This window comes from Colossoma macropomum, unplaced genomic scaffold, assembly GCF_904425465.1.
Source record: "Colossoma macropomum unplaced genomic scaffold, Colossoma_macropomum, whole genome shotgun sequence".
Taxonomy (NCBI): domain Eukaryota; kingdom Metazoa; phylum Chordata; class Actinopteri; order Characiformes; family Serrasalmidae; genus Colossoma; species Colossoma macropomum.
Window position 1 is genome coordinate 25696584 of NW_023494784.1, and position 20843 is coordinate 25717426.

The 20843-nt window shown below is 38.4% G+C and overlaps 3 protein-coding genes across 4 annotated transcripts; 1 reads left to right on the forward strand and 2 right to left on the reverse strand.

Annotated features, from left to right (window-relative positions):
• Positions 1–831: 831 nt before the first annotated feature.
• On the reverse strand, positions 832–1690 carry LOC118810140 (gamma-crystallin M3-like). The gene is made up of 3 exons (XM_036573702.1): positions 1682–1690; positions 1265–1513; positions 832–1113 (listed from the first exon to the last, which is right to left on the reverse strand). The coding sequence occupies exons 1-3, from the start codon at positions 1688–1690 to the stop codon at positions 832–834; spliced, it is 540 nt and encodes a 179-aa protein (XP_036429595.1).
• A 5606-nt stretch (positions 1691–7296) lies between these two features.
• LOC118810149 (gamma-crystallin M3-like) lies at positions 7297–8705 on the reverse strand. Its single transcript, XM_036573712.1, has 3 exons — positions 8697–8705; positions 7788–8027; positions 7297–7572 (listed from the first exon to the last, which is right to left on the reverse strand). The coding sequence occupies exons 1-3, from the start codon at positions 8703–8705 to the stop codon at positions 7297–7299; spliced, it is 525 nt and encodes a 174-aa protein (XP_036429605.1).
• Positions 8706–11473: 2768 nt separating this feature from the next.
• LOC118810159 (gamma-crystallin S-1-like) lies at positions 11474–16873 on the forward strand. Of its 2 annotated transcripts, none has more exons than XM_036573724.1 (3): positions 11474–11491; positions 16027–16269; positions 16598–16873. In XM_036573724.1, exons 1-3 carry the CDS (start codon positions 11474–11476, stop codon positions 16871–16873), a joined length of 537 nt encoding a protein of 178 aa, XP_036429617.1. The 2 variants fall into 2 exon arrangements, with proteins under 2 accessions (XP_036429617.1, XP_036429626.1); XM_036573733.1 differs by lacking the exon at positions 11474–11491 and adding an exon at positions 15900–15929.
• The last annotated feature ends 3970 nt before the right edge of the window (positions 16874–20843 follow it).

The window sequence follows — 20843 nt, forward strand, 5'->3', positions numbered from 1 at the left end:
CAACTTAACAGTGATGTGAGAATTCACAACATTACATTGGAGTGCGACTCGAGTGGCAGATTGCCAAGCTCACTTCTTTAAGAATAATTTTGGTCAAGTTTTGAAAGGTACAAATTTGCAACATTTTCCTGGAAAAGTGAATGTAGTTTGCTTCATTTAATGTACACAACTGGTCTTTAATGGCCATGTTGTACCTTTGAAGGTACATTTATACTGTTTGTATCTTGGGACAAAAATGTAATTTTTTTTCTGACTGTGTATGGCTCTTTTACTATGCACAATTAATGTTAATCTGCTAGCCCTTCACCTGTGGTTAGTTTCTGAGTACAAAATCACTGTTGTCTGAATATTGTTGGCTGGCAGGCTATTCTGTACCCAGCAGTGGTATTATGGTGTGAAAGCCCCAGAAGCATTACTGCACCTAATACACTCTTACTAGCATAACACACACTGCCAGGCCTTTACTATGTCGGTGTCACTGCGGTGTTGAGAATGGCCGACTTCCTGAATAAGTTCATGTTTGCAGTGGTCCAATGATGGTTCGTTTTCATTAATGGATGGAGTGGTTGAATAATTATGCAAAAGGTTTGTATGCCTGACTGTATGCAGTTACAGTAGATATAGCTATTAAACTGGCAATTCAGTAAACAATGTCATGGTTATTGATAAAACATTCCTGATGATGTTGTGACTGCATTACTGCTTAGCTAAACTGCATTAAAAGTACATCAAAAACAAAGTCTGTGGAATATGTTTTAATCCTGTAACAAATAAACAAGGCAAAACTCAGATGTGCAGTGTTACTTTATTGCATTCATGGGGAAATCATGCCTAACAGGGCTCCATGATGCGCCTAATAGAGCCAATTCTAATATTCATTGGACCAACTCCCATGTCTCTAAGGCTGCGGTACTCTCCAGGCCTGAGATATATCATCCTGCCTCTGAAATTTGGTTGCTCATACAAGAGCCAGTGACCCTCCATTACGTTGCAGGACTGGCAGTCAGACATATGGTAGCGTTCCTGGATGGAGTCACAGTCATCCATGAGCTCGTGCATCTGTCCAGAAAAGTTCTCCCTCTCAAAGATTCGCATGCGGAAAGTACCCCTATGCTGAAGAATAAGAAATGTCAATTTAAAAAATGATAAAAAAGTAATACAAACTTTTGTTTAAATTATATTCAACTTTATGAACACCACCCACCAAACAATTAAATACAGAGCAGAGTATTAAATGTAGAATATCCATTTGTGTGGAAATTACCATTGGAATTGTCCTGCAGGACCTGATGCAGTCACTCTTGCTCATGCCCATCAGTAGTTGGTTATCAGGATACTCTCCTCTCCTCACCAGCATCTGGTGGCCCATGTAGTTGGGGCGCTCATAGACCATGAAACACCCACTCTCCACCCTGCAGGAGTTGCAGTGGCTTAGATAGGAGGTCAGTTCAGGGCAGTCACTGCTGGTCTCATAGGAACGGCCCTGGAAGTTCCGGTCCTCGTAGAAGATGATCTACAAGTTAGAACAATCGTTGAGTCAGATACATGGATAACACTGAATATTCAGTATTAAATGTTTTAACATTAGATTTCTCAGGTTTTGAATCTAGTCTTCCTGAACAGAACTACTACTCGTACTATTTGTGAAATCTGTTTCTGATTTGAACATGAAATTTCTTACCCTTCCCATGATGACTGCTTTTTTTTCCCAGTTCAAAAAGTGACAGCGCTTTAGTGGCATATGAGTGTGACACTTTTATATCCAGTTTGATTGCTAAAAACCTATGCAGCTATTGTGTGAAGGCCTTACTCAGCAATCCTATGCTGTTTGTTAAATCAGTCTGCAAGAGGACAGGTTTTCGAATTGTTTGTACCTGGGGCTGTGCCAATTGTTGTTTTTTCTCGACTGTAGGAGAGGGTGGGCTTGGCTCCTATGCAGAAAGGCAACACCTCTGTTTGGACAGGCAGAGCACCATTCATAATAGAAATGGAGGGACAGCTGTATTTACTGCTGGTGGAGCCTTCTAGATTATGGGTTAGTCAGTCAGAAGGATTTCAGCTGTGGTCAAAAGGATAAATGGAAGATCTGTGAATAGAATTCACTCACACAGCCACCAACAAACTGGTAAGAAATGTACCTGAAGAGGTGTGGGAGTATGAAAATAAATATTATGTGATGAAATGATCGGTTGGTCCAATCAGTCCATTCGTCCAATAGTTAGTAGTCCAATTGGTGGCCTGAATTTATTGTTGCTAAATATTGTGATGGTTTAGGTGATCGTAGTGCATTGAGTTTTACATATTCTTCTGTGTAGTTAATCGCAATTAAAAGCACTTACTCTTATTTGCCCAAATTTTATCCTAAAAGAAACTTTTTTCACTTAAAAAGCAAGTCATTTTTATAGCTCTATAAGTGAACAAAATAAGCTTCATCAGAATATGTTCATCACATTATGCAGGGTTCACATGAACTGAACCTTCACATCAACACAGGGTGAATATGGTAAGATGAACATTTCCGATTTTCATCACTGACGTCCAGTGAGAGCAACAGTGGCTGCATGTTTTAACTCTTCTGGGATTGCGGTCCTCTCACTCACATACCGCTATGCTACATCTTGTTTCAGGGGAAACTGGAGCTTTCCACATTGCTGCTCCTTTTTGCTAGTTTGCTGCTGGTTGCTCGTAGTTCTCACTAGGACACTGTTCAGTGTAGTCTGCCAAAAGTGTCCTCCGCTGTGAACTAGTACAGAGCCCCTAAAGTGACATGGTGATTATTTTTTAATAAGAAGTGACCACAACTTTATATACTGAGGCCATGAATTAATATAGCGAGCCTACCAGTTATGTTTTTCATGGCCACAAATTAATTTGTTGAGGTGAGGGTTAGGTTAATACATTATATATATTATCAATACACTAATTTGTGGCTTCAATAAACTTAACTTGTGGCCATGCCACATTAAAAATCATCATGTCATCTCAGGTGCTCCGTAAATTATAGGTTGCATGGACTAGTCGACTGATAAATCCACTAGTCGGCGGTCGCTGTGGGCAACAGTCAGAGACAATGCCTGAAATACAGCAGTAGTAAAAACTGAAGTGAACAGGCAGGAGGAGAAAACAGAAATAACACTTTTTATGTAGTGTAGAAATACAGAGGGTTAAATATATATATATGTTCCTATTAGAATCAGTGGTTCTGGAAACCTAACCAATCTGGCTTATGAGCCTATTTCAGCACAGTTTGCAATTGAATTGGTTTAACCCTCTGTATTTCTACACTACATAAAAAGTGTTATATATATATATATATATATTTGTATAAACACAACACATTCAGGCATGTGGGGAGTTCTGATCAGAAACACACAACATATCTAGTTCACTTGCAACCTACTAGCTTCAAACAAAATTCAGGAATAACTTTTCAAAAAAAGTGGTTACATAAATCATTAGTCTTTCAGGTACAATCATTTGTTTGCTGGAAAAAGCCTTATCATTAAATTGTTATGTGTGGTGGACTGAGGACCAAAAGGTAAAATAGTGTACAAATAAAGAAGATAGGCGGGTTCACATCAAGTTTTGATTGAAATATTTTTATGTTTATTTATACAATGTTATGATCCTCATCCCCTCTACACTCAAAAATTAAATCGCTATGTTGTTGGTTTGAATCATATCTCCTTCATTGATATTAATGATATTGATATTTCAAACGTATGTAACTGAGTGAAACTGAAACTGTTGTTTCAGTGAAGCACAACAACTTCTCAGCTCTACATGATAAGTGTTTGTTCAATGCAACCTTGCTGAGTAAAACCAGAGATATTGTAAAGGAGACCCTTGAGTCACTGGTTGGAAAATCAATGGGAAGCTTGTAACGCTCAATATGCGTTCTGTTTAAGGGGAAAAAAGCTCCCTCTCATTGTGGACATATAATCATGTGCAGTTAACAGAACAAAGTGAAAAAAATCACATTTGCATTATTTAAGCCAAACGGTACAAACAGTTTATGCTGTTTTTGAAATGTTAAAGGAATTGTTTGGCAAAAAATCTAATTAAATGATTTATCCCTTAGGGATTTATTTAACTCTAGATGCAGTCATCAGCCAAGACACATTTGATATCTGACGTCTGCTTCTTTAGTTTACAGTGAAAGGTGCTAGGCTAAAGCTACAAAAACGAGGTGCTGCATCTAATTTTTTGTAAACAGTATGAAGAACTCCAGCTGCAGTCCGGTATATTAACACAAATTCCCTAATGATGCAGAAACATGCAAACTCTGGCTTTTGGCAATGAACCACAAACTAGCAAGAGTATCATAAAAAAATCTCACAAAGCTGAAATTATCTTGTTGTTCGCTAGCTTGTTATTGGAATGTAGCAGGTGCCAGGATGTTCACCATGTTAGGAGGAATGTGAAGTTTAGCTGAATAAGAATCCAGCTTCAGGCTCATCAAAACTGTGCATGCAGTGATCATTTTTCACCTGATGATTACAAGAAAGTTAGCAGACATAATATTCTGAAATCTGCAGCTGTTCCAAGCAATTTTCTATAGATGAGAAGTGGACTTGAGGTAAGCTTTATCTACTTTATCTCCATCTTCACTGTCCATTTGTGCTCACTTTATGCCATTTACATCTTACATGCTTGATTAATGTTTCTTCCACAATTTAACTATAGAAATAAATTAACATCTTTTTTACTGTCTTTAGTGCCGATTTATTCAAGCACTGCCGTCAACCTCTCCTGCTCCAACTCCCCACAGCAGAGACACTCCACCTCATTGGGAATCACCTGCTCTTCCACAACTAAACTCAATTCCTGTCATACGAGGGGCTGCAGGTGTGTCCGCTGAGTCACTGGTGGGTTCAGCATTCAGCTGTCGCATTTCTAGTGTGTCCTCAAGTTCAAACACATGAAGCTAAAAATGTGGTCTTCAAAATTGTAATCGGACATTGTTTTGATTTTCCAGGTACAAAAGCTTAACTTCTTGTATTTCGTAATTCTCATTGCTCTGCCTTTGGCTGTCTTGCATGGAATAATACCACATATTGAGGCAAAAGTGCTTCTGGTTACTTACAGTGGCTGCCCTACCATTCATCTATGTTTATTATTTATTTTTGTTTTTACAGACTTAAGTAAGTCACGATGTGTGTGCATGAGACAAATGAAGATCTGGAAAGTGTTTTGAGCAGGGTGAGAGACGTTTTTGGGTATTAACCAAGATGCGCTTGGTGACAATCCAAGTACAGTGTTTGTTAGCAAAGCATCTCCTGGTGTAAACTAAAGAAGCAAACTTGCCTTGGTTGATCGACCTCATCTGAAATAAGTGATAAATCATGTTAACTCTTGTGTGGTGTACTGCAAAGAACTAGGTCATCATTCTGGATAACCTGAAGGTGAGTTTCAAGATAGATGACTAGATTTCACTTAACCCATGTGTGGTGTTGATGGTTTTGTTACTCAGTGGTCTGGTGGACCCACTGCATTATTGTTTTTTTAATCAATACAGCCATAACAATTTATGTAAAAATACCAGATGTTTAAAATATCACAAGTGGCCAGCGAAGGGTTCTCCTTTAGCAGCTTTAGCCAGTCAGCAGCCTGTCCATGTTGTCCACCCTCACACACATGCATACACACATATACAAACACATACACACACAGACACGCACACACTAACAGTAGACCATGCAGGAGGAGAACAGAGTAAAGGGACATAGCACCTCCAAACCTTCACCCCAACACCACGTGTAATATAAATGTGTAGGGGGTGTACAGTGTGAAGTCACTGAAAATGTGTGTGTGTGTGTATATATATATATATATATATATATATATATATATATATATATATATATATATATATATATATATATATGTGTGTGTGTGTAATTGTTTTTTTGTGTGTGTTAGTATTGGCCAGAGTGTGGCGCATGTTGAACATTTATGGAGTCATATCATGGTTTCAGTACATTGTAAATTTTGAATTTTCAATGTAATTTTCATTTTCAATGTCACTGACATTTTGTTACCAATAGACAATATTTTTTGGTCAATTTAACTCTACATTTACATTTAAATCCAGAATGGTAATGAGATTATGAGTCAGATGTGTTGGATTGTGGCTTTGCAGAAGTAGTAATTTATTTTAATGGGATTAGGTTTTATAGTTTGCTGCTGTTTAGTTGGACCAAAAGTATTAAGTATTTTTGAATAGAGCAAAGCAAAATTTCAATAATACATTAACAAATTAAATATTTAAAAACATGATGGTAGAAGTGTCCCAAGGCTTTTGAGTACTGTACGTATCACTCATTTCAAAGTGATAGGAGTCTGGTTTCATATGACTAGAACTGCCATAAGTAACACTGGAAGGTAAAACTCACATCTCTCCGTATTGGCTCTTGGCACAATCCATCTGCATGTTAGACATGTCTTTTGCACTTGATTTACTTATCCTCTCTGTGTTTTGTCTTCCCTGTTGCCTTTCTTTCATTGTGTGTGCATACTTTTGTTAACCACCTAGTCTTGTTTGTAGAGCAAGTTACCACATGCCCTGCTGTGGAACATGTTTCTACACAACAGCTGGGTATTACATTATATTTTTAACCTAGTTACGTATATAGGTAACTTAAATCTATTCATTCACTTCTTTTACTTTCATTAGTTAAACATAACCATACTATATCAAATGAATGAGCATGATCTCTATTTTTTCATTTTTTATTTGTTTACAGAAATTGAAAAAAGCCAACTGCTGGTTACAATGTGCTTTATAATTTTTATGATGAATGCACCCTGCGATGGACTGGCGACCTGTCCAGGGTGTATCCTGCCTTCCGCCCAATGACAGCTGGGATAGGCTCCAGCACCCCACCACGACCCAGAAGGATAAGCGGTTTAGACGATGGATGGATGGATGGATGATGAATGCAGCAATAGATATGCACCAGTATAACTTTGAAATAATCTTGTTCCATTAACATCCATTCAAACATCCATTCAAAGTTCAATGTTTGTTCCTTTTCCTGAGAAATTAATATTTTAGAGAGAGGAGTTTTTTGTTGTGACAGTGATGATATGAATATGTCAATATACAATAAAAATAATGTACAATACAATAAAAAATTAAGACTTATTTTTCCCAATTTTAATGATCCATTTTTCATTTCAGTGTTTTTGAATATGATTTACATCTAATGGATTACACAACATACAAAATGTAAGGAATTAAGGAAGGCATTATTTATTTTTGTTGTATTTTGCATTTCTGAGAGGCAGTTGAATCTAACAAAAGTCAGTGATTCTTCTGGCAGAGCTGAATTTCACGTTACTTATCCCCAGGTTTCTGAAGCTCCTGTATTCTCCAGGCCTCATGTACATCATCCTGCCTCTGTAGTGGGGCTGCTCATACATGAGCCAGTGACCATCCATCACCTGGCAGGACTGGCAATCTGACATGCGGAGGCGCTCGTGAAGGGAATCGCAGTCATCCATCAGCTCGTGCATCTGTCCAGAAAAGTCCTCCCTCTCATAGACCCTCATTCTGAAAGCTCCTCTGTGCTATGAGATGGAAGGAAATTTGCAACAACATGTTAAAAATTACACTTAAATTAAATCAAGAGCAAAACTAAATTCACCACAATATCACACTCAATACAGATTAAAGCAACAACACTTATTCTGTTTTATTTAGTGCTAAATTAGAAGATTATTTTTCAGATGTACATTTTGGATTGTTTAAACAGGATTGTTAAACCTTATTTAAACACATGTACCTGTGGAATCAGGCGACAGGAGCGAATGGAGTCTCTCATGCCCATGCACGTGTAGTCTGAATACTCTCCCCTCTTGATAAAGTACTGGTTTCCCATAAAGTTGGAGTCGTCATAGACCATAAAGCAACCATTCTCGACCTTACATGAGTTGCAGCGGCTGAGGTAGGTAGATATATCAGAGCAGTCACTGCTGCACTCATAGGAGCGACCTTGAAAGTTTCTTTCCTCATAGAAAATGACCTGCAAGAATTCAGAAATTCTCTCTTTTTTTGTTGTTTACATAAATTTTACCAGTGAAACCAAACGCAAATGCTCAAATGACCCCACACAACATCTGACTCAAAAATCTACAGCTGTTTCCCAAAAACCATAAACAGTTTCCAAATGTGCAATCAAACATGAACAAAAGAAGAAAGAAATTTGTAGAGCTTCCGGGGAAAAGACAATGGTTTTACACCCCTGGTCAAATGACATGTTTTGCAGATTTTCTAGGTGAAAATAAGTTAACACACCCTCTACAGAGAACACAGATATTAACATCTAAATATTAAAAAAAAAATAATACACTATTTCTATTTATTTGCAAAAATATAAAATAAATAAATTTGTTTTTTCCACAATGTGCAAAATTCAGCACATAAATAGTAATTGTGCCTTAAAATGTGCAGAAGTGTGTTCCCTGTGGAGGATGTGTTATCTTATTTTCACTTAGAAAACAAACAGAACATGTAATTTGACCACAGATGCCTAAACTATTTTGCATACTACTGCATGCATTTTCCTTTTACAATTAAACAGAATTGTAAATATTACACTTTGGCAGAGCACAGAATTGGTAAATTAAAAAAAATTGTTTGGCCTGTATTGTTGATGTCACTTCTGCACAGCATTTGTCCATGCAATACTTACCTTGCCCATGTCTGATAGACTTTGTGGGAATCCAGCCAATGCCCCTCTGAATGAATAGTTAAATGGCTTTTATACTTCATAGGCTGGCAGTGGGGTTTTGTCATTCAAATATCCTGAAACCTGATGAACAAGCACATCTGTGATTTCTGTTAATTTCACAGCACTCAACAAGAGTTACAGATCAGTATGTGAAAGCTACTGTGCTTCACAAACCCACTCAGTTAACATATACAGCTAATTTCAGTATTTCGTATCAGTTACTACTGATGGAAATTTCATATTACAAACAGGTGTAGACAACAGAGCTTCTGACAAGATGTACATGAGTTTAAAAGGTTTAAAGGTGTTTTTGACTTGAGTTTCCAAATGGACCTATAAAGTTGATGGAAATTGTCCAGTCAGGTCATGTGAGGATTGTTTTCCCACTAAGTTCTCTTTACTCTCAACTTATAGTGTTGTAATTCAATCAACTGCTACATTCAACACAAATGTTTCATAATAGCTGGAGCTCCAACCTCCAAAAATCTTTTCATTTCTTTATACTTACAGTTGCTGTGTTTCCTCTATTGTCTCTTTACGCAGTTTCTGCCATGCTTTCTGCCAACTAGCAGTTTTATATACTAAAATAAGCTTTGACACTGTTAGCTGTTGCAGTGGGGAAACCTCTGGGTCTTTACAAAACATTATTATGTACTGTTATGAGGAACACTAATATAGTGTCAAACCTCTTCCATCATCTCCTCATTGAAGTGAATTATATTAATGCCATAATATATTGTTACTGTGGAAGGGCTCCTTGCCCAGGGAGCAGTCTGGAGAAGAACATGTCCCTGATCAGGATGACAACAGTAGATATCCTGAACCATTCACTGGGACTACATGCCTCTCTATCCACAAGCAAGCTTTTGCATCTAATGACAGCAGCACAGTCCAGAGGGCACATCACGATTTGGACCAGGTGCCACTAGCCTAAAAGGAGAGACATAAAAACAGGAAGAACGTATGCCACCTGAACTACCTAGTAATACTGACCAGTCCAGTACAGTGAGGACACAACTTCCTATAGGGAATCAAGATGTTAAATTTATGAGTTAATAGCCACACTATGTCTCCAGGTTGGTACTTGTAAACATTAGTGTGACAGCAGTTTACCAGCTCATCTAGTGATAGATAATCATAGTGGACCATGATTGTTCAATTCCATGAACAGAATAGCTTCTAAACCCAGTTTAAGATTTCTCAATCAGTAATGTCCCTAAAATGAAGCGCGCTGGCAGCAAAATCATATTTGCGGTTGTTTCTCAGTAGCCAAGACTGGAAAGCATATTAACCCTTCAAAGCCAAATGTGTCACAAATTCTACACTAAACATGAGAAGCTTTCTAATCATATGCAATATTTGAAATCCCAGGCCAAAGCTATGCTACACCTGCATAGTCTTTGTACTGTTTGCCCACAAGATCATGTCACATATGAGTAGATATTCAGGGGGACTGATCTAATCAAGTTCATTTTTGCGCATTATTTTAACTTGTATACTGAATATTTGTGTTCATTTACTAGCATAACAGAAAAGTTGATGATTACAGTCAAAAATATAAAGATATGCCCAGGCAGCCACTCTGAAGCTCAGTTCTTAAAAAGGGTAAGAGTGAAGGACAAATGGATGGTGCACAATATAGCAAATTTTAAATGCTAGAGCAGGGGTGTTTAGCTCTGGTCTTGTATATCTATCAACAGAGTTTGACTCCAATCCTCATCTAATGCACCTGATTTATAAAATCCATGTGTTAAAACCCTCATGATATGGTCTGCATTTTTCATTTGCTATAATTTTATTTCCTGTAATATTAAAATTCAACCACTGACTTCAGCACTTCTGATGTAGATTCTTAGTTCAGTTAGATTGCTGCTGTGGTTAATTAGGATTTCACTGGCTTCCTTTACATGATTTAGGTACAAGTATATATTAATCTGAAGACATATGTAACAAGCTCTAATGAGAAGTTGTTTAAGGTGGATTGAATAGTTGGATTAGGTTGCACCCTTGTTAAATAAGTAAAGTAGCGCGATTGTCATCGTGATAATTGTCATGGCTCTCAAGTGTCATCTAGTGATAGGCTTTGTGCAAATTAAACTGTTAAACCTTTTTAAGCCTATTTATATGATGAACGCTCATGATTAATTAATTATAGATCTGTTGTCAGAGCTATATAACAGAATTAAGTACATATGCTGTCTACAAATGCTGCTGATATGTACATTTACTTCAGTAGTATAATGTTGCTATTCTGATCCTTGTGTTATTGCATCGTGCTACCCTGATCCTTGACTCAAAATATGTTCTGCTGCAGGCAGTAAACTACAAATGCAACTCAATATCTGGCTTTACATGGGAAAACACTACTTATTAATTTTTAGGGTATTACTTCCTTATGACAACTATTTTCCCTAAATGCAAAATGAACCAGTTCAAAGATAAATATAAACACATGGCTATAATTTATTATTCATATTGATCTAAATGATACTGGAGGCATATACGTATGAATATGACTATATCCCATCATTTTGACATTAATAATGTATTTATAAACATTGTGTGGATCAGTATAGAGCCTCACTCCTCAGGTGCAGTTCTTGAAAACAGGCTCGTAACACAAGAAAATCAAACAAAACTTTTTGCTGATATGCAAATCAAGGCTTTCCTTAATCAGCACATTCGGTTTTTACATAAAAACATCAAAATCCTGCTTACACTGTGGAAGGTAAACCATAATGATTAAAATGGTGAAGGTAAGACAGACTTGTATTTGCTAGCTTTCAAATTAGTCAACGAGAACAAATGTATCGATTGTAAATAAATGGTGTGACTTGCAATAACTGAACAGATGGATACAACATAAATGCATTTTCCTGTAAGTCTATAACTACCATTTTTAGCATTACTGCATGGCAGTATTAGCTTTTTGATAGCATGCGTAAGTAGCATAAAAAAAGCATTACAGCATGAAATATAATTGCTGGTTTGAAAGCCATTGATGCTCACCAAATTAGTATTTAAGAGTGCATCAGCGACGGCACACACCTTCACTCCGTCTTTAGCTGCTGCTGCAACTCCATCAGGGAGGAGAGTGGCTGCTAGGTCCTATAGGAACACCCAAATTACATGGGCTATCAGGACATGCTGAGCCTAGGAGAGTACCCTTACCATCAGCAGTGGATGGGCTTCAATGGTAGCATCAAGTCTTGTCGCTCTATCAAAAATGTAAGGTTATAGACCTTGTAAGCCACTGATAATAGTTTCGAATCCGCTGCCAGGTGTTTGCATCCTACATTAATATTTTCACTGTAATACATTTCCATTTTATATTTTAACAAATGATGGTGATCACTAGAAGACAAAAGAAGACTATAATGTTGATGGAATTATTGTTAGCTCTAAGTTTGGGCATTAAAGAGTGTCAGACTTGGTTTTGATACTGAGTATGGTAGAGCTCGAATGGAATTTAGCAGGCTGCTCCAAGCTGGCATTAGTCTGTGAAAGACTAACAGACAAAAAGGAGATAAAAGGCTCATTTTATTGGCAGCAGTTTGTCCTGCCTGCACACGTCAGTTGTTAAAGAAAAATAGCCAAGACAGGCAGAGAAAATGCCAAGTATCACATCAATCCCAAGGAAAACTTATACTTATCAAATTGCAAAAGTACCTATTGTTCTGTCTTTGAGTTAGTCCACTTCTGGATAAACAAATACAAGCTAATTGTAGAAATACCAGCATATTGTGCCAGATTACATAAAGTTGTGTTTGTTATATTTTGAAGGTCTGTGGAAATGTGTGGAAGATCTGAATTTATGACAGGCCAGACTTTGTAGGCCAGATGGCAAAGTTCAGTGTTGACTGTCCTCTGTCTATGACGCTATGAAGTTCTGGGAGTTCTATTCCTGCATAGTGTTGGATGGTGCTTGGGCCTTCTTTGCGTAGCCCAACTAATTGGGCTGCCTCCTCCCTCTATGTGGGCTCCTTTCACAGGATCACTGAATTTTAGAGCTCCACAGTTTCCATCAAACGAGATCAGTGCTCCATTTGACACCCTAAGAGTCAGAACTCCTCAAATAAAAATGTTGTATTCTTTTGTGAGGTCAAGGTTTCTATGCTTACCATGGAGTCCAGAAAGGTGCCCAAAAGATGTTCCATGGCCCAAATTGGGTCACTCAAGAACCATCCACTGGTTATAGGGTCAAGCAGTTGACTTTTATTTGCTGTCAATTGCATAGCCACTTTAATTTTGTATTAGTACTGATGCATCCCAGAGTTACAGAATTTTCAATAAATATATTATGGTAATAAAGGAAATTGTCAAGTCTTTTCTGACTGAGGACAGGGGAAGGGTTAGGTAAAGTAAATCACGTCAGCAGTGTGTAGCTTTACAACAGTTATCACATAAAAGCCAGTCATAAGTTATTATCTTTACTGCTGTCCATGGGTTAAATTCAGCTCACTGGGCAATGTTACAGACTACAAACTAACTCTCTCCTTTCTGTGTATAGACACACTATTTGGGTATATGTGGATACAACGACATAACAACAACTTTAGTGGATAACATATGAAGCTAATTTGAAAATCATACATGAACCACCGTAGGTCAGAAACCATATTTCCCTTATTCACTAAGCAGTGCATTGTTGAGAGTCTGCCACTTTGTAGTCACATCCAAAAACATAGTGGAGTTCAATGTTGCACTCATTAAACCCCATCTAATCGTTTGCAGTTGTGGCCTGGAGGTTAGGAAACCAGCCCTGTCACCAGCAGGTCGCTGGTTCGATCCCCTGAGTCGACAGTATGTGACTGAAGTACCCTTGAGCAAGGCACCAAACCCCCAACTGCTTCCTGGGTGATGCGGATGGTGCTGCCCACCAGGCAAGTGTGCTCACTAGAGTGTATGTGGTGTTGCACTGTACAGATGGGTTAAATGTGAAGGTGAAATTTCCCCATTGAGGGACTAATAAGGGTCACTTAATCTTAAACATGTCTAAATGATGTACAAGTAAAGATTAAGAATGCCCATTACATTGTGTTATTTTAATGCAACATGACCTATGTGCATAACTTCTCTGATAGGTCAGCTCAGCCCTGTAAATGGCTAAATAACACTGGCTACCTGTAGCTACCCAATAAGCTAATAATCTGTTTAACTTTCAAGTTGTCAATGCTGATGTGTGCAGGTGCACTGTTGCTTACTTAAACTACAATGTATTTTGTTCTCTATATTACTTTCTCCCATGTAGGGAATAGTAGGATGCCATTTTGAACAGAGCAAGAAAACACAACTGACCATGGTGCAAGTCCACCTTTTGCTACTGTTGCAGCTTGCATTCTTTTTGAGACAGTCTGCATCTTTCTACACCTCCAAAGTTCAGTCTCAGAAGTTGGTTGCATTTTCTGCTTCTCAAAATCCATGCATTCAGTGATGTTGAGGTCTGGGATCTGGGTGGGTCAGTCCATTGTTCTGAACACCAACAGCTTTTTTGATTTGTAAATTTTCTTTACATCCTTTCATACTCGTAGCATTGATTGACTCTCAAAGATGAAAGCTTTAAGTACTGTTTATCTGATGGTGACAATTTTGATGGTCTGTGGTCTTGCACGGTTGTTAGGAGTCCTGTTTTCTGCAAAGCTTTTAATCATTATTTAACTTCAGTTTTGGAAACTCCCTAATTTTCCTTTGTCTTTCCCCTTCCTTATGCAAGTGGAATATCTTATCTAATATTCTCAGAAATGTCTCCTGAAAAAGCATAACTTGTGCTTTAAGTCTGTTTTGCCTGGAAATTAAGTAATTGCACAGTACTGTATCTCTTTCGGGGTGGCATGGTGGCGCAGTAAGTAGCACTGTCGCCTCACAGCAAGAAGGGCCTGATTCAATTCCTGGCCGGGTGACCAGGGTCCTTTCTGTGTGGAGTTTGCATGTTCTTCCCATGTCTGTCTGGGTTTCCTCACAAAGACCTGCAGTCAGGCCAATTGGATATGCTAGATTGCCCTTAGGTGTGGGTGGATGTATGTATTTTGCCCTATGATGGACTGGCGACCTGTCCAGGGTTTTTTCTGCCTTCCGCCCAATGACTGCAGGGATAGGCTCCGGCGACCCAGAAGGATAAGCGGTTTAGAAAATGTGTGTATCTCTCTGATACTTCTTTGAAAATCCTGTAACTTCAATGGTTCTTTTTATGTTTGCCATTGTAAAGATGCTACACTTGCCTGTACAAGAACTCTTGTATGCAGCTCTTTAAAGAAACTTTTAAAAAATACAAGTCATAGAAACTTTTTGCCAGTATATAGAAGTACTTTAGCTAAGAGTATGCTCAGTCAAGAAAATCATATCACACCAAACAATTCTTGCGCCTTCTGCTCCTTCAGCTCAAATCACTCCTGGCAGTCAAGAGGCCAGTATACTGTCACTTGTCTTTCTTTCTTGTCTTCTCAGAAGCCCATGTTTATAACACTTGTTTATCCACCATGCTAAGTGTAGCTGAGGCGAGTAATAGAAGAAGCTTATATTTCCTTCAATTGCAAGGGTGTGAGGAAGGTTATTTACAGAAGGAAATGACTCCTTTGGGTGAAATCCACAAATGACAGCACCATGTAAAAGATGGCTGGTTTTTATTAAATGTACACTTTTCTCCTTAAAACTCTGTAGTGTTTGTAATTCACATGGCAACAAGACATGCATCTAAGTTCTGAATGAATATTAGCCTTTATGGATTAATTTAGTTGTCAATCCACTGAGATTCAAAGTTGAATTTAATTCATATGAAAGTGATGTTTGCCTCTTCTGAGACAATGGAAAAGTATACACCCAGTGTTATGTTTTTTAATGTGAGAATGATAGCTCCCTGTTAACATTCCACTACACACCAAAAACACTTACAACCGCAGAAAGCTTTGTTGTTACACAGGCTTTGATCTGGCCTGTAGCCCATCATGTATTGGTTTAGGTAGGACGCTTGGCTCTCTCGATTTTCTATTGTTTGGGGATCAGTGATTTGGGGCTTTAGAACAATGCATTGAGCTTAGATAAATAATTTTAAATTGCTGATTGATGCATCTGATTCATTTTGTAGCTCATGTGCCTGAATCCTTTGTCCTGGACTTTTATAAAGAGTAACAGCAAAGCTGAATCTGAAATGTTTCACAGTGTTTGACGTTTGATGTGTTGAGAATGACAATGGAAAAGGTAAGAGCTTGTTTCTGTGGTCACTAAACTTTTGGCTAATAAAGTATATATTTAATTTCAAAAGCCTGTGACTCACTGTTTTCCTTTTCATGAACAGATTGTGTTTTATGAAGACAGGAAGTTCCAGGGCAGGTCCTATGAATGCAAGGGTGACTCCAGTGACCTGCATTCTTATTTTAGCCGTTGCAACTCTGTAAAGGTGGAGGGTGGTTGGTGGGTCCTTTATGAGCGGCCAAACTATATGGGTTATCAGTATATCCTGGCACCTGGAGAGTACCCAGACTACCAGCACTGGATGGGCTTTAACGACTGTGTCAGGTCTTGTCGTCTAATCAAAAACGTTAGTCCAACTTAAATGTTTGTTGACAAGAACTATGACTTTTGACTTTCTGTTTTGTCATGAGGCGGGCCTTTCTTTCTTACTCACTTGTACTTTGTATACTTGCTGTGGAGAAAATATTTAATATTTTATTGATGTATAGGTTGATGACGAGCAAAACTTTTGGTTTAATATTTAATACGGTATGTTTGTAGAATATTAAAGTATAAATAGAGCATACTTCCTAAAAAATCCAGCCACAAAGTTTCTCCCTGCTAAGCATGCACTTCCTCAAGCATTATAAATAATAATGGAAATATAACATTAATTCATCTTAATTCTTTTCTAGGTCAATGGACCATACAAACTAAAACTGTTTGAGAGGCCCAACTTCGAAGGTCAGTCATGGGAGATTACTGAGAACACCCCTTCTGTTCATGAACACTTCCACAGCAAAGAGTTTCATTCCTGCAAGGTCACTGATGGTACCTGGGTATTCTTTGAGCATCCAAACTACCGTGGGCGACAGTACCTGCTGGAGAAGGGAGAGTACAGACGGTATACTGAATGGGGAGCCATGCATCCAACAGTGAGTTCCATCCGTCATGTTAAGTGGGAGCATTGAACCCGCATCAGGAGCTCTGTCATAACCACTAAAGTACAATAAAATAAAAATCTAAAAACAAAACAAATAAAAATCTAAAAACATATGTTTTCAGAAGCATTTCTTTGTGTCAGTGGTGCATATGGTACCTACAGTACTTAACTCATTACATAAATACATTACAGTATATAGTCATGTGTGCAAATAAGTAAAAACCTAAAATAGTTTATAAGGAACACATACGTGGATTTGAATTTTTTAATACAAACTCCATTTCTGGAAAAGTTGGAACATTTTGGAAAATTTAATAAAAACTATCATCTGTGATTTGTTAATTCTGTGGAACCTTCGTATAAATGACAAAAGTACAAAGAAATTGCTTTTAATGTTTTGGCTGAACTTAATTGTATTTTGTAAATATAAACAAATTTTGAATTAGATTTCTGCAACACACTGAAAAAAGTTGTGATGGGGCAAAATAAGAGTGAAAACTTTCTAAAATATTCATGTTACACTATTTTAAAATTTTCCACAATAAGCAGGAGAATTGGCAACAGGTGAAGGTTTTATGATTGGGTACAAAAGGAGCATCCACCAAAGGCTCAGTCGTTTCAAGCACAGATAGTATGTGGCTCATTATTTTGAGCTAAACTTTGTGACAGAATTGTCAAACAGTTCAAAAAGAACATTTACCAACACGAGATTGCAAAGAATTTAGGTCTTTCACCATGTACTGTACATTATATTGCAAAATCCAGAGGAATCTCAGTCAGTGTAGGGCCAGGCCAGAAACAACTGTTGAATGTGTGTGACCTTCGGGCTCTCAGAGGACATTGCATGAGAAATCATTGCGCTGCTGTGTGAAATATAGCCTCACGGGCTTGGGAGCACTTCGGAAAACCATTGTCACTTAACACAGTCCACCACTGCATCAAAAAATGCAAACTGAAACTCTTTCACTCGACGAGAAAGCCATCAGAAACACCACCGAGTTCTCTGGGTCTGGGCTCAGCTCAGATTGTCCGAAAGACAGTGGAAATGAGTGCTGTGGTCAGATGAGTTCATGTTTCAGCTTGTTTTTGGGAAAAATGGATGTCGAATTCTCCATGTCAAGGATAAAAGGGACCATCCAGATTTAAATGAGCAAAAGGTGCAAAAGCCAACATCTGTCATGGTATGGTGCATAGGTACCCACGGCATGGGTGACTTGCATATATGTGAAGGTACCACTGACATGGAGGTGTGTATTGGGACTTAGAGAGACATAATGCTGCCATCAAAACAACATCTTTCCCAGTAAAGTCCATGGTTAATTCAGCAAGATAATGCCAGGCCTCATTCTGCATGTGTTACACCAGCTTGACTTTGTAGACACATAGTGTATGTGTTTGATTGACTTGCTTGCAGTCCAGATCTGTCTCCTATTGAAAATGTATAGTGCTTCAAGAAGAGGAGAATCAGACAATAATGATCACAGACTGTTGAGAAGCTGAAGTCTTGTATTAAGCAAGAATGGGCAAAAATTCCACTTACAAAACTGCAATAATTAGTATCCTCAGTTCCCTAATAAAAAGTGTAATTGAAAGGGAAGGTGATGCAACATGGTGGTAAAGATACCTCTGTCCCAGCTTTTTGTGTTGTGTGTTGCAGGCATCAAATTCTAAATTTGTTTATATTTACAAAGTACAATTAAGTTAGTCAGTGAAAACACTGGGAATTTTTTCTTTGTACTTTTATCAGTTAAATAATGGTTCAAGAGATTTTTTTCTTTTTGTTGTTGGGTTTTTTTGGGGATTTTTTCCAATTTTCTTGCCTATTTAGTCGTATTCAATTTCACCCACTAGTTAGGTCTTCCCCAAACACACAACACCTCCAGCGCTAGGAGGGCGAAGGCAAGCACAAGCTTCCTCCGAGTCATGTGAAGGCAGCCACTGCATCTTTTCGAGGTGCCACTAACGCATTGTCATTGGACAGCTGAACGCACTTGGAGGAGAACGCTAACTGCCAGTTCTGTTACGGCAGCTAACATATGTCTGTGCTAGCTAGCACGGTGCTGAGTGATGGGGGGAGAGGGAGGGCCAATCCTACTCACTCAGAGAGAGCGAGGCCAGTTGTGGTCTCTTGGACTCCTGGCCAAGAATGGCTGTAGAATCACCAGTGATCGAATGTGCGATCTCCTGATGATAGGGCCAACACTTAATCAACAATTAATCTAAAGAATCCAGCAAAAAAAAAAACAGACTAAACAACACCAGAGCAATTTAGTTTAGAAGAGTCATTTGAGGGAAAATAAAAGATATTAATTTACAAACGGTTCTTTATAAAAGTGTGTTATTGATTTCTACAACAGACATAACTTTTTAGGCCTTCTGTTGCCGTGTGGGATGGGGAGATGCAATGCTAATGCAACGCTTGTGTCGGCCACGGTCATGACATAAACAAGCGAAGCTTTTCTCTCTAACAACTCATTCTCTCACCCAGCTCACATCTCCCTCTCTCTCACACACATACACAACCCTGGTGAGGTGGTTCATCCACAGCAAAATGAACCAATGCAATAAATGCTGGAGAATACATAACCTAAACTAAAATTAACATGCCAAAACTTTTCTAGAACATGCTACAATGTATATAAGGGGAACATGGGACAAGTATTATGGGTTACAGCTACTGAAAAGTAAAGAAAATTTCAGAAATATGCATGTACGTGCTTTTCTCATGTATCATGGGGCCTCATTCATTATCTTTTTTCTCAAAACTCATGACGTAATATTAAACCACAGAACTGTTCACACCTTTGTACTCTTGTAGATTCTTTTCTTACCTAAGAACAAACCCCAAATAAGAAAACATTGGTGTTAATATCAGAACCTTTGTGAGAACTACATAAGTGGGTTTTAGAAGAAATTTCTTCTTAAGAATAGTAGGTGTATAAGGCCCATTATTAATTATTATTATTATTATTATTATGGTTGCGCCTTGCTAAAGCAACCATATTGTTATCCGATTTATATTCTTCTTCTTCTTCTTCTTTTTATTATTATTCTTATTTTTCTGCCGTTTCTTTGCCGCATAACTAGTCCCGCAGCTTTCGAGATATCAACACCGTTCCAACTCCAGATTGTCCGGCCTGATTGTGTGATGTGTGCTTGTATACAGCTTTTTGATCGGATGCACGGATTCCGTGTGGCAAGAGAATTTTGCGGAATTTTTTCCCATAGAGAATGAATGGGGTGAACATTTGCATGCCAATCTAAGGTACTTCTGCTTGCCCGATCAACACCGTTTTTGATACACTATCTCAGGGCAGGCCCCCAAGCATGAATTCACTCTCGTTTTGACCCGCACTCATCCGTTTTATTCCACCTTTCGTCTCTCTCATAGACTTACATTGAGCGGACTGTTGGCAGCATGCCAGTCATGATGTCACAATGGGCCTTTAACTCACACACCCATCCAAACTCACGCACGGAACCCAATGTCTCACCTGCTCCCAGCCTAATGCTCAGCAGTGTCAGCACACATAGTGATTTTTTTAAGGTGGAACTGCTTTTAAGGTGGAATTGCACTTAGCTAGCACAAGAACTAATCCACCGTCATACTGACCCGCACGCGTCTTTGTGTCATTTTTTCATCCCTCGTTCCTCTCATTGAGTCCCATTCATTTTTACCACCACTCAAACTCTATTACTTCTTTGCCCAACAGTCACCAAAATGCATATACTCATTCAGGGCAGGTCCCCAAAGTATAATTCATAGCCATACTGACCCGCACTCCTCTATTTGTCGTTTTCTCATCCCTCATTCTTCCCATGTTGTCCCATGAATTTTCGCCACCACTCAAACTCTATTACTTCTTTGCCCGAGAGTCACCAAAATGCATGTACTCATTCAGGGCAGGTCCCCAAGCTCTAATCCACAGCCGTCCTCACCCGCACTCATCTATTTGTCGTTTTTTCATCCCTCTTTCCTCCCTTAGAATCCCATTTAT